Here is a 12,465-nt window from a genome sequence, read left to right as displayed (position 1 = left end):
TGTACACAGAAGCAGATAAGAGAGAGAGAGAAAAGGCGGGGGGAAGAAGGCAACTACTAAAACCTGTCCCCAAATGGATGAATGAATGGGTGACACACATAAATGACTGCTGTGATGGTCTGACTTGCTGTAGCTTGGTCTCAGGATAATCCTCGTATGTCAGATTTCTGTAAGGCCAACATGTGACACAGAGCTTGCCTCCCCACAGACAAGAGTGCTTTGCGGGTATTAAGAGGCTGGCTGAAGCCTGGTCCCCCACTGTGCGTTCGAACGCGCATGTGTCCGTGTGTAGTGTGCGTGCTTGCTTCTGTATGGGGTTCTGCAGCCAAGGTCTTTTAGAAGAACTTGAAAGCGAAACTGGATTTCCACAAACGCTTGGCTATTGCATAGACAGTCCCAAACTTGCCTCTGTGTGTCTATGTCCTTTTTAGATAAAAGGAAAAAGGAAGAGGGGAAAAAACCCCAACCCAAGAAACAAGAAAAAAGCCCAAAGACTTGTAGCCGGGATTACCTTTCTCACACCTGTCACCCCTGATGCCTTCTCAAGGTTAGAATTCGAGCTACGTGAGGCCAGCTTAAACCAAACGCCGTTCGACAGGAGCTCTATGAAGGAACAGCAGGCACTGGAAGGAGAACGGGAGTGCCCCCAGGAACATGAACAACAGCTTGCAAGTTAACCTGCCCAGGACCTGGGCTGGTTCAAACAGCTCGCTCCAGGAGAAGTCTGAGCATTCCTTTTTTCTTTTCTATTACTATAGGATGGAGGACGAGGCAGTACTGGATAGAGGGGCTTCCTTCCTTAAACATGTATGTGATGAAGAAGAAGTGGAAGGTAAGAGACTGCTGGGGAGAAAGGGTTGCCTTCACCATTTGTATTTGTATCTGAGATCGGCACAGTCGGATACAGAGACAAAGGGCGCTTGTGTTTTGCCAAGTAATTAATTGTAAAATTGACTGAAACACGGGTAAGCTTGATCGGGGCGAAGCTGCCTTTTTAAAGAAATCCTCTTTTTCAGTTCAGGAGCGAATGCTGTTATATGCTGCTGACACCCATTCCCACTTCCCACAAAGTCGCTTTTGCTGTGTCTTGCATGGTGGCTGTGAAATATCGGAGCTATTTGTTTTTCTTCCCTCTATGAATATAGTTTTGGCAACGCTTGCGTATCACCACTGCACTTGGAAGTGCTGGAATACGGTGGCAGGTGTCGCAGACGGGGAAGTGAACTGGAAAAACCAGCAGAATAGGTACCGAGTGTCGGGGGTGGACATAAGGCAGCAAGCGGGCGCTTGCCTGGGTTATCCTTTCAGCTTAGGAGGCATAAAGAGAAGGGTTTTTTCCCTTGAACAGGAGCTTTTTAGCAGAGCAAACTGTTTCCTCGCTCTTTAGGAAGAGAGTAGACTCCTTTGAAAGTGTTTTTATTTTCTAACAAAAAATGTGTGAAATCCCAAAGGTAAAAGGAATTTAAAGGAGTTTAGTTTAAGGTTGGTTGTGGAAAATTATTAAGCAGATAGGAATGAGTTATTTGCAGCAAATTCTCTTTTTCTTGTTTCATGAGGATCAGTTGACCGTGTGCTTGTGATAAACTAGTGGGGGAGGAGGAGGACAGGACGATAGCGTAGGTACTCTACCGAGAAGGGAAAGGAGGCCAGCATGCTGTCCTTCCCCTCCTGACTTAGGTATATAATTCTCATTTCTGTATTTGCAAACAAATGGCATTTTTGGTTTAAAATGCTTTGAAGGGTGTAGGCGTACAGCCGTGTCATAGTCACTGGTAATGGACGGTGAAGGATCAGGCAGTATAAAAGAAAATAATCTCCCAAAAGATGGATTAGAACACTTCCAGCAAATCAAACCAGTCATTTCCATGAAAAAGCCTGTGTTTTCTTCCTCTCTTGTATGAAGTAATCTGCCCTCAGTAGCTATAAATCACCATGTTGGGGTTAATTAGGCCATTTGCTGTCTGCAGGGTCGGAATGACAGGGGTTTTGTATTAGCCTTTTGCTTGTAGAATAATTGATACTTTGGCAGAGCAGAAACCTTTGAGAGGGGAGAGAGAGAGAGAGAATATTTCTTATCTTTCACTGTCTAAAATGCTGCCAGATGCTGTCGGGGGGTGTTCTGCCCATGTCCGACACTCCGGGAATACAGCACAAAGGGTGGTTTGTGAAGAGCCGTGCGGGAGCGTTCCTTTTTAACTCTCTGCAGGTGCTGTGGAAAAGGGTGCGGTTGACGCTTGAAGTAATATTTGTAACGTGGTCTGCTTATCTCCATGTTTCGGTGTAGATATCCTGATTTAGTTGGGCTAACAGAGCAGTTGCAGTTCATCTCGCTGTGGTAAGGAGAAGAGGAGGTGAAACAAGTATTTCTAATGGCACACGACAGGCCTCGGAGAACTCTAGCTGCTTGTCTGAGCCTCCGGAGAGACTCGGAGCCATGTAACCAGCTGATTCCCTTGTTCGTGCTAAAGGCAGCGCCTCGATTCTCACCAGGCTTCTGCGAACGACCTAGCTAGATCACAAAAGGAGCCGCCGCCTGTGGCGGGGCCGGTGCTGACGCTGTAGCATCTGTCGGTGTCACCCTGCGTGTATGGTGCTTGTATGATTGGGGCGGTGAGCTGCTGCCCAGCCGCTCCGCTCTTCTGGAGCGGGACAGCCTTGAATTCACAGCGTACCTGGCAAATCTGGGGCGTTACCACAGGGCAAGTAAGCATTAAAGGCTTTGGCACCTTGACGAGATCTTATTTGCCTTAGGGGGGAAGATTTCTAACCCAAATGGTTCTGTGATCCTACGCGTATCCTCAGCTCCATCTAATTCTCGGCACAGCTATGCGCCCTGTATATAAGTACGCTTAATGTATGTACCTAGTATGCACACGTGCACCCCGTGTACGTTCGAAGTCTGCATGCATAGAATGAATTGTAGACTCGCAGACTGGTTTGGGTTGGAAGGGACCTCAAAGCCCATCCAGTCCCACCCCTGCCATGGGCAGGGACACCCTCCACTAGCCCAGGTTGCCCAAAGCCCCATCCAGCCTGGCCTTGACCACTGCCAGGGAGCCAGGGGCAGCCACAGCTTCTCTGGGCACCCTGTGCCAGGGCCTCAGCACCCTCATGGGGAAGAATTTCTTCCTTCCATCCAGTCTAAATCTACTCTCTTTGAATTTAAAATCCACCAGAAGAGCTAAAACATCAGGTTGAAGACCTTCAGCTGACAGTGGTGCAGGTGCTTTTAAGCGTGTCTGCTAGATTTCTGCACTGCAAGTGGAGTGGTTTCAAGGAGGAGAGCATTTGTCTAGAGGCCTGAAGGTGTTAGCTCTGAAGTGCTCTCCATTACTCCAGCCACTTTCATGGTACAGTTATAACTTGCTTTTCTAAAAGGCTTGCAGTAGAAGAAGGTAACAGCAAGTGTGTATTTTATTTTTCGAGTAGGTTTTATTTTTAGCCTGCTTTCATGAGGGAACAACATACCTGTCATGAAGTGGTTTGCCTCTCTTGCCTCTTCTTTCCATTCTTCTCGCAATAAGTTTTTGCACCTAGCAGTCAGTTTTGATCAATTTTCTCAGGAAGGTTCTTTAAAGCTACTCTTAAATTCACTAAACTTGTAGGGGGAAAAAAACCCAAGCAGAGAGGAGGGATGGTTTTCTTTTCCCCCTGCTAGGGAAAGGGGAATTGTAAGCTTTATCAGCAGACAACTGAGAGTGTAGCGTTAGGGCAGTGGGACTTGGGGGTTCCCCAGCTGCAGGAGTTTGCAGGAGAGAACAGGAAAACCCCACTGCAAAACATTATGACATGCTTAGAAAGCAGGCTGCTTTGGTTCCTTGTGAATGGTTTGCTTTCAAAGAGATGAAGACTCAATTTTAAAGTTGTCATTCTGAGCATCCCTCTTCTGCACGTTCTTTGCAAGAAGAGAGAAAGAGCGTGGTGTCGTTTTATTGTTAGCTGGTGACCTCACTTAGGTCTGCGACATGGAGATAGCAGCTCCGAAGTACCACGTCACTCATTAATTTGATTATATAGTGGTGTGGGGGAGGGCGAAGGACGTGGCTTTTTAAGGAGGGAGGAAAAACGGGCATTTCTGGTCAGTAAGATGTTGAGACATTTTCAGCTTGGGGCGGTTGTCGGTCATGCCCTCGCTGAGGTAATGTGACCTTAATAGAAACCATACCTACCTGACAAAAGTATGTCCCTTTGGCCTGGTTCCAGAGATTGTTTAATGCTCCTCTAGGATGGCACCTCAGTCGGGTCCTACACTGCAATGTGTTGCTGTTTTATTAGCGATGGCATTGGAAAATCAGCTCACCCCCTCCCGTCTGTATCAGGGGGAGGGCTCGGTCCATTAGTTCAGCAGATGTTAGTTAGGAAGAACTTTGCCGGCCATCGCTGGCGTTGCGCATAAGCGCCCAGAAACGTGACTTGGCGAGACAAGGGATCTGCCTGGGTCCGGTTCAGAGTGTGGAAGAAAGCAAGTGTGAAAATGTAGGCTTTCTTGGGGGAAATCAGGAAGAGGCACTGCCCTAAGCTGAACCTCCTGTGCGAGAAAACCATTCCCATTCATTTAGAGCACCGCACGTTCCTTTCCTTGAAGGTAATGACATAGTGCTGTAATGCCACTGTTAGGAGTGCTGGTATGTGTGACATAAACAGATTACTTAATAACCAATTTTGCAAGAGGGGAAAAGTAAAGCTCCACCTTATCCTTTGAGATAAGGTATTCTTGGCTCTCGAAGCGTAACTTCCCCCGGGCTGGCTGCCACCCGGACTTCATGGTGGGGCGGAGGATGCCTGGTTTGAGGCCTGACGACTCCCTCGCTGGAAAGCCTGAGGAGCGTCCGGCTGCCCGTCTTAGGAGAAAGGAACCAGCGCTCGTCTCAGGCGCTTGTCCTGGTCTTGCAGGGTTTGCACAGTAAAGGTCACGAGGCTATCTCTTAGGAGTGAATTCAAGGAAAAATGCTGTGACAGTGGAAACTTCTTCATGGATCCTGTTACGGTTATGGGATTTCCTATATAGAGACCCTAAACCAGGGATTTTGTAACAACGTTCTGTAACTACCTTTTTTAGCTGACGGCTGCCCACACTTTCCTCCTCCTCGCTTGCTGTTCTCGACCCTGTAGTGTCATTGCACTTTGCTGGTAGAAAGCTGTGTGATGCCATAAGCCTAAGATTATTACTTGATGGTTGGATCAATGAGGAGAGAGGCTGAAAGGGTAAAGATAACTGTGAAAATCTTTACCTTTATTAACAGCAGGCAGAAGGTAGGAGAACTGAGCTGTATTCACCCGTGTACTTTGTTTTTGTTCCCTCATCCCCGCCCTCAGTTTTTGATCACTGACTGCAGGCAGACCTTCTCCTTTTTTCAGAAATATGCAGAAGACCTGTTTCATATCAGGTTTTAACTGCTTCTGAAATAAATATGATTAAAAAATAAATCAGATAAAATCTCAGCACAGAATGTGCTTCATTAATATTCTTTGGTACTTTTGATTTATATGCAGAGATAGAGTAGGCTGTGTTTTGCTTTGGCAAAACCGAGTCAGGCTTTGCTCCTGCAAAAGCAAAACGATGAGGACTCGGGCACTGCCTTCTCGCTCTCTTTCTGTACAGCAGCTGGCACAGCTTGGGAACGGCAGGCACAGATGGGGACCTAAACCCTGCCCCACACGGCCAGTACGAACAAGACGGGTGGTTTTGCATCTTCCCAGCTTTGAAGTATCTGGATGACAGATTTCCGATGAGCTTCTCTCCAGCTTTAAGTCTCCGTGACACTTTGCAGGATACTGAAATGTGCCGTTAACTGCTTTGTCTTAAATGAAAAGGTCTAGCGCTATGACTTCACTGCAGGCTTTTGATAATACGGTAAATCCCTGTGGAAAAGTTGGGAGCAGTTTTTGTGTGTGTATATTAATTAAGTCAATAGTACAAATGCTGGGAGGTCTGTGAAATACGAATCACAAAGCGGTTTGTTCAGAAATTTTTGTCGTTAAGATAATATCACTTTTCACTCGTTTGTTGGCTTGATGCTAGTAAAACTACGAGTCCGCTTAATATTGGCAATTTCCATCTCGTTATAGCATGGGCTATCGTTCTGGTCACTGCAGAGGTCTTGTGATTTGTTGCCAGGAATCAGCATTAGCTTTAAAGCTGCCGGGGTTGTGCGAGAAGGTGCTGATGCCGACCTAGTCCGAGCTCTGTGAGAAAAACTGCGATCCAGGTTCAGATGGTGATAAACTGCCTTTACGTAAGGTAACGATAAGTTGGCTGTGCGTGCAGGAGAAATGGAGAAAAATGCTGTAAGGACAGCTGAGTCAATACGTGATGTGTTTTGTCCGTTGCGAAGGAAAGGTGTTTTCTTTTAAGCGATGATAAGTTTAGCACTGACCCACGCTCTGAGCGTAAGGTACGTGGCAGTGAAGGAAGGTGTTTCCCTGCCATTCTGATCGGCTTTTTTCCATCTCTGATTGGTTTAGAAAGAGCCATCAGCTCTCTGACCTGGCAGCGAAACTAATTTTGCTGAGGGCCGTGCTAATTAGAAAGGTGGCCCTCACGTGGCACCTTCCAGCCTTTGATGGGAGCAGCTTCTCAGAGTGGAGGTTTTCAGATACCGGGGCCATCCTGAAGCTGATGGTCCCTACCAAGAGAGAGCAGGCGCTGGGACAGTGCGCAGTAGTCCAGTGCAGGGGCACGAGCCTTCTGTCGTCTCAGTGTGCTCGCCATAACGAGTCCGTGAAGGTCACTTGGGAAGCCCTCTCTTCTTCTGTGCTTCAGTTTCTCTAGATGCTGCCAGCATCGCCACATGTGCAGGCTGGTGGTGTAGCTGTGCACCTGCTGGTTACACGATGGTTTGGTCCTCTCCTGGGGCGTTTCACGTAGGATTCAATTCTAGGCTTGTTTGACTGTCTTCTCCCACCCATTGTAGTATTTGCCCTCCTCTGCCTAACAGTTCTTTTATAAGGCACAGTAATACTGGATATGACAGTTCAGGATGGAGACTGAAGGGCCGACACAGCCTTTACTCACGTGCGGGCCCCAGATGTGCTGATTACCCTTCCTGAGGTGTTCTGGCACATTTAAAATGAAAAGGTAACACAAACATGTATTGGGGAGGCCCAGTCGCGATTGTAAAATGTGTAATGCCAGTGTTTGCTTTCTCTGGCTGTGTTTAGCAAACCCTGTCCTGGTTTCTGCCTCTTCGCTGAAGTGACAGACTTTAAGGGACGTACTCCACGCCACAAATCAGGGCAGAGAGAAGTAATGAAGGTAAACGACAGAACCCACTTGGCAAATAGGTGAGGCAGAAAGTGGAAGATTGCTGACCCCATGTCAGGGTTGGGTTCCTTCAAGCTTGGCCACATCAAACAGTCACAGCCTTCGTGTAGCTAGGGAACGCAGGAACGTCCTTCCCTCTCTCACCTGTGTGCCCAGAACTCGTGGAGCTGGGCTTAATCCGGAAGCTGCAGGGCTGTTTCTGTAGCCTGCTGGGCTAAGTGCAGTCTGTACGCTCCTTCGGTCATCATCTCAGCCTTCGTGAAGGTCTGTCCCTTCCTTTCCTTTGGGTGATAGTCCTAGTCTGGTTGCACGAGGCTGGGAGAACTTCTCTAGCAGTAAAAAGAGGCTGAGAAGGGACAGAGGATACTCTGGCTCTTCCCCGAAGGAAGCGTTGTGCTGCTGGCGAGGCGTCGGGAGGCCTTTGTGTGAGTGGTGAGCACCGTGGTGGTTGCATTCCTTCGTGGTGTCCTGCTGGCAGCAGCTCGGCCTTCTAGTAACCCCGGCTCCGGCCGCAGTCCGTCTTCCATAAAACACTCCGTGGTCTCTATATGTTTAATTATAACTGCAGCCTTGGAATCAAGGTTCGCCTGCAGCGGGGCTGTTTTTCTCTGTCGCGATGCCGTACGGCAGAGTCGGGCAGTTACGAGTTCTTGCTATGAGCCGCCTGGCGCTTTGCAGACCCAAGGAAACAGGGTGGTGGTTTGGGTAGATCTTTGCCCGGCACGTTGCAGTTGTATATCTCGGTTTCGTTGCTAACCCGTGCCCAGCCTTTGCTGTTTGCTTTTCAGGCTTTGGACCAGGTGCTGCTCCGTGCAGTCATTGACGGGGATGAGGACTTCAGGCTCTAAAAAGTCCGCGGAGTTTGCCGCAGAGCTTAGCGCGCAGATGTCAGCGGCATGCCTTCCTGTTGCTTGTGTAAAGCAGCAGCCAACCTCTGGTACCTAGAAAGCAGTTTGAGGTTTGTGCTCTGAAATGGAGGCAGCGCTTGGATGCCTCAGTCGTTACACCACAGCTCTTAGTTATATTGGAGGGTGGTCTAAAACCTGCCTGCACCTATGAACTTGATAGTGCCAAGTACAGCTTGGTATTCTTTTAGTCAGCCTCAGGAATTAATGAGATGGCAGTATGGAAAACGAGGCCAAGATTTTTCGGCCAAGATTTTTCAGCCAAGATGGGCTGTTCTGGGTGGTCATTTGGGACGTTACGGAAGGGGACATAATTTTACAGGAACTGTGGTCAGTGCTCGAGGCAGATGCCAGAGAATCCAAAGGTACCGTGCTTCTGAACAGCTTGGCACGGCTCCCCTCCTCTGCCCTGTTCCCCGGAGCCGTGCTGTTTTCAAGTCTGTCTTTTCTTTCCGTGGAACCCAAGCAGTACTGGCCAGATTAGATCAGATGACAGCAGGACAGGTTCGGTGGCTTCAGTAACCTCTCACAGCTCCAAAGAAGAGAGAAAGAAAAGCAGCTTATGGGGTTGTGGGTAAGAGTCTCGCAATGGCTTACGTAAAGCTCAGTGAGAATACCCCAAACGCATATTTGTTGTTCTGCTAAACGATGTCCACCCGTTAATTCATTGCCCACTTCCGTTTATTTTCCTGTCACGGAGCAGTCCTTTATAGCTGTCATCAACGTGTGTCTTCTGGGCTTCATATTCTGATCCTTTCTTAGCAATTTTAGCGTCGTTTTTGGTGACTCGCTTGGTCTGCTCCTTCTAAACAAACAGACTGTGTAGGATCTTCAGGAAGACAACCGAAGACCTCATCTCAGTTTTTCATTTTCTTTTCCTATTTAGATATTCCTGACTTGACTTTATGTGAGCTCTGTCTTTTCGAGCCGCCCCATTCTTGAGGGCTCAGTGCTAACTCAGTTTTTAAACATGCTTCGCTGGAGTGGCCTCTGAATCTTATTAGGAATCTGGCAGTTCAAGTCTGGGTCATCCATGGGGAGCGAGCGCACGTTTGAAGTTGAGAAGTGCAAGCTTTAGACAGATGGCTAGGAAGACTTTCCTTCCGGCTAACTATAGTGTTCTTACGTGGGAACCTTTTAAAGATCGACGAGGTCACTTTACGTAAAGATTAAACTGACCTTTTGAAGATAATGAAGTTCTGGAAGCCTGATGTTATAAAAGAAGAAGGAAAAGATAAAATCTCTGATTTACATGCTGTCTTCCCCTCCGCAGCTCAGTTCTCTGCCCCGTGTAGTGCTTTTAGCCAAGTGCTGCATATTAAGATGTGAAGAGCAGTGATATAAATAGGAAAAATGATCTTTGGGCATGTTCCCTGCTCGATGAAGTAACTGCGTCTTCATTGCTGGTGCTGGGTCCTCTCTTGAATACTTTCATCTTAGCCATGAATTCTGTTGTCAGAGCCGGCAGAAGGGAAGAGACTCCTCTTGTTTCTAATCTCGTCCCTCCTTACTTCATCTGTGGGTTGCATAGGAGCTTGCGTTCTGTCTCTCTCGGAGCCCCTGTTTTCTCTTGTGCATTTCTCTGCATTTCTTTGCAGGCTGTTCTCCTGGTGGCTTTTATTAGCTTGTGAACCCCCTGCTCAACCTTATGGTTGTCCGTCGGCAAGTATTTGGTCCCATGACCCGATGGGTTTGGGCTGAACCTTCTCTCTGGCCGACTGCCACATACCATGGAAGAATTACTTTATTTCATACTGCGGTTGTTTTAAAGGCCCTTATGCCCGAGGGCCTTCCTCATCTCAGGCTTTTTCAGCTACCTGGTTACAGACTTGTGCTACTTGATTCCAGTCTTTTCCACACAGGCATGGTTTCTTCCGCTTCTCCCAGCCAGTCCATTACCTGGCATCCTTCATCCAACTCGAGGCGTCATCTGCTGCTGCTGGTCCTGTGGCAGTCTGCGCTCAGTCCCTTACAAGACCGTGGCTTCCCTTCAGGGGAACCCCTTGCAGAGAGGTAATTTGGTGCCCAAGCGTCACCGCCGCAAGGCATGCGTGCACGTTTCTGCGCTAATAAAATCGTTACTGGGGCACAAAGAGCCGAGTCTGTTGCAGTTGTGCGGGCTGCCCTCTCGTTGGAGGGAAACGCGGCTTTTCTGCTCTGCTGCCGCTTGACGGGGTGGGTTTGCTGTGGGGAACAGGAGGGACTTGGATCTGATTTATCTCCAACTGGTGTGCTAGCTTGGTTAGATTTCACCCAGATTTTAACACAGTGTTCAATGAATCCTTCTGCTGTTTACCTGATGGGCAAGATTTCACTCGCCTGGAAAATCAGTCACTTGAATATCAGGATGTTCTGAAACCCCTGTGGAGACGGCGCGGGGAGCCTGGGAGCGCACCTGGTCAGCCCATCTAGAGAATCGGTTCTGGTTTGGTTTTGGTTCCTTGGGAGTTTCAGTGTCTGCATTCATATGCCCTGATGGGAATGGCCCTTAGCTCTTAGTGCTGGGGAAATCATCGTGTTCCTTGTTTCTGCCGCACCGAACAGCCGTGTTCACCGGCGGCTCTTGTGAATTTCCAGGTCTTTTCTCCTACCCGGAATTTCCATCTGCCTAATGTATCACTGAAAGTATTCCCATTTGCCTGTTGGTTTTGTGCCCTGTTTTTTCACCTGTGTGGAAATTAATGCTCTTTCTGATCACTCCTGAGAAATATTTAGGTGAAATCTGATGATTGTATAGGAAGGGCTGGGAGAGTGACGTCTGTTCCGCTGGTGCGCACAGTTGTCTGAAGCGGGGTGTTGTGCAGGCTGTGTGCCCCGTCCCGCGTGTGCCCCGGTGTGCCGAGCGACAGGCGTGTCGTGGCAGGGCTGCGCGGGCCCCTCTGCTCGCACCAGCACCTGTAACCCCTTTAGAACCAGGTAGAGCTAAGGGCACTCGGCACGTGGCGGCGTGGCCTTTTGTTCTTATTTCTTGAGCTGATTTGAAACTAAGCAGGGCTTAGTTTGGGACTTGCTTAGTGCTACTTTTAGTAGCTCCCCTTTAAAATGGATCATCCCTGTGATTTATTTGTCCTTCTGGGCCGTCAGCTTTTTATGTTATTTATTTCCTCTGATTCTCACACAAAATGAGAAGTACCCTTCTGCCGCCACCCCCGGGTTTGAAAGGCAGCCGCTAAAAGCTGCGCTAGCCCGGCTGTAATCCCAGTGGCCTGTTGGCTAGCGCCACGTCTCGCTGCGTGCTTGGCACCTTCTTTTTGGCCACAGAGGTGTGCCGTGCTGTCTCCTGCTGATGAAGCACGTGGCGGGCTGCGTCCCCTGCCCATTTCACGTGACTTGGGAGCCACGGTCGGTGCAGATGCCTGAATGTTAGGCATCGCTACGGAGCGAGTCTTCATTAAGTTAGCAACTCGTTAGAGGTAGGAGTGAAAGCCGTACGCTCCTGGGATGTGTCATAAGCCACATCAGTAAGTAAAGCTTCCCCGCCCTGAGGGTATGCTGTGTTTCAGTTCCATCCAGATACGAGACTGATAGCTAGGCTACGGAAGTGGGCAGAGAAGGGCACACCTTTGCCTGCCTGCGTCGCCTTATCGGTCAGCCGTGCCCCAAAGTCAAATGGCTGGGGCATCCCGAGCGAAACCCTTCATTCCCACGCCCTGAAATGTCTGAGAGCCGGGGAAGACACGGCTGCCCGGTGCAGGAGACGCGAGAGGCCAGAGCTTGTGGAGAGGAGGTCGGCTGTGTAGACATGTCAGCTGTAACCACAGGAGCCTGTCCAAGCCTGGTCAGGTTCAGTGTGACTCTCCCGGTTCTTTGGAAAGGAGCCTTGGAAGGTAAAACAAGGGCCAGGTGAAAACTGCTAAAATTCAGCTCTTTTTCATTGCTTTACACACTTTCAATGTTAGGTTTTGATCTGGTTTCCTTCTGAGGTGCCAGTCTGAGGTTCTTTATGGGCTGATCTGACCAGGCTCAAAGTCTCAACAACCTCAGCCTTGTGGAAGGGATTCCTTCTTAGATGTTATGCACCAGGCAGACTTTATCCTTTGATCCTGTAACTTTCAGCTTCTTACTCCAAATGACCAAGTTTTGGTTTTGCTAAGCAAAAGCCATTCCACTGTCACCATTTTCTTAAAAGAGGTAGTGCTTAAGAATGGAGAGGACAATAAAGAAAGTGATCTCGTTGTGCTCATTTGTGTGGCTGTAGATAACTGGAATGAAAGGAGAATTTCAGTCTTACGCAGTGTCGGGCTTAAAGTCAGTGCTCGGTCGTGCACTAAGATTGCAGAAAGCTGTAGACTCAGC

At 48.7% G+C, this 12,465-nt stretch overlaps 1 protein-coding gene across 8 annotated transcripts in view; it reads left to right on the top strand.

The window, feature by feature from the left end:
* SLC4A4 (solute carrier family 4 member 4) overlaps nt 1-12,465 on the top strand; it is a 215,976-nt gene that overhangs the window by 66,556 nt on the left and 136,955 nt on the right. For all 8 annotated transcript variants that reach the window (XM_075750848.1, XM_075750852.1, XM_075750850.1 and 5 more), the window contains one exon: nt 759-832. In XM_075750848.1, the coding sequence (XP_075606963.1) occupies nt 759-832 (74 nt within the window). The remainder of the gene's footprint in view (nt 1-758; nt 833-12,465) is intronic.

This window comes from Balearica regulorum, chromosome 4 (assembly GCF_011004875.1).
Source record: "Balearica regulorum gibbericeps isolate bBalReg1 chromosome 4, bBalReg1.pri, whole genome shotgun sequence".
Taxonomy (NCBI): domain Eukaryota; kingdom Metazoa; phylum Chordata; class Aves; order Gruiformes; family Gruidae; genus Balearica; species Balearica regulorum.
This window is presented reverse-complemented; position numbering and strand designations above follow the sequence as displayed.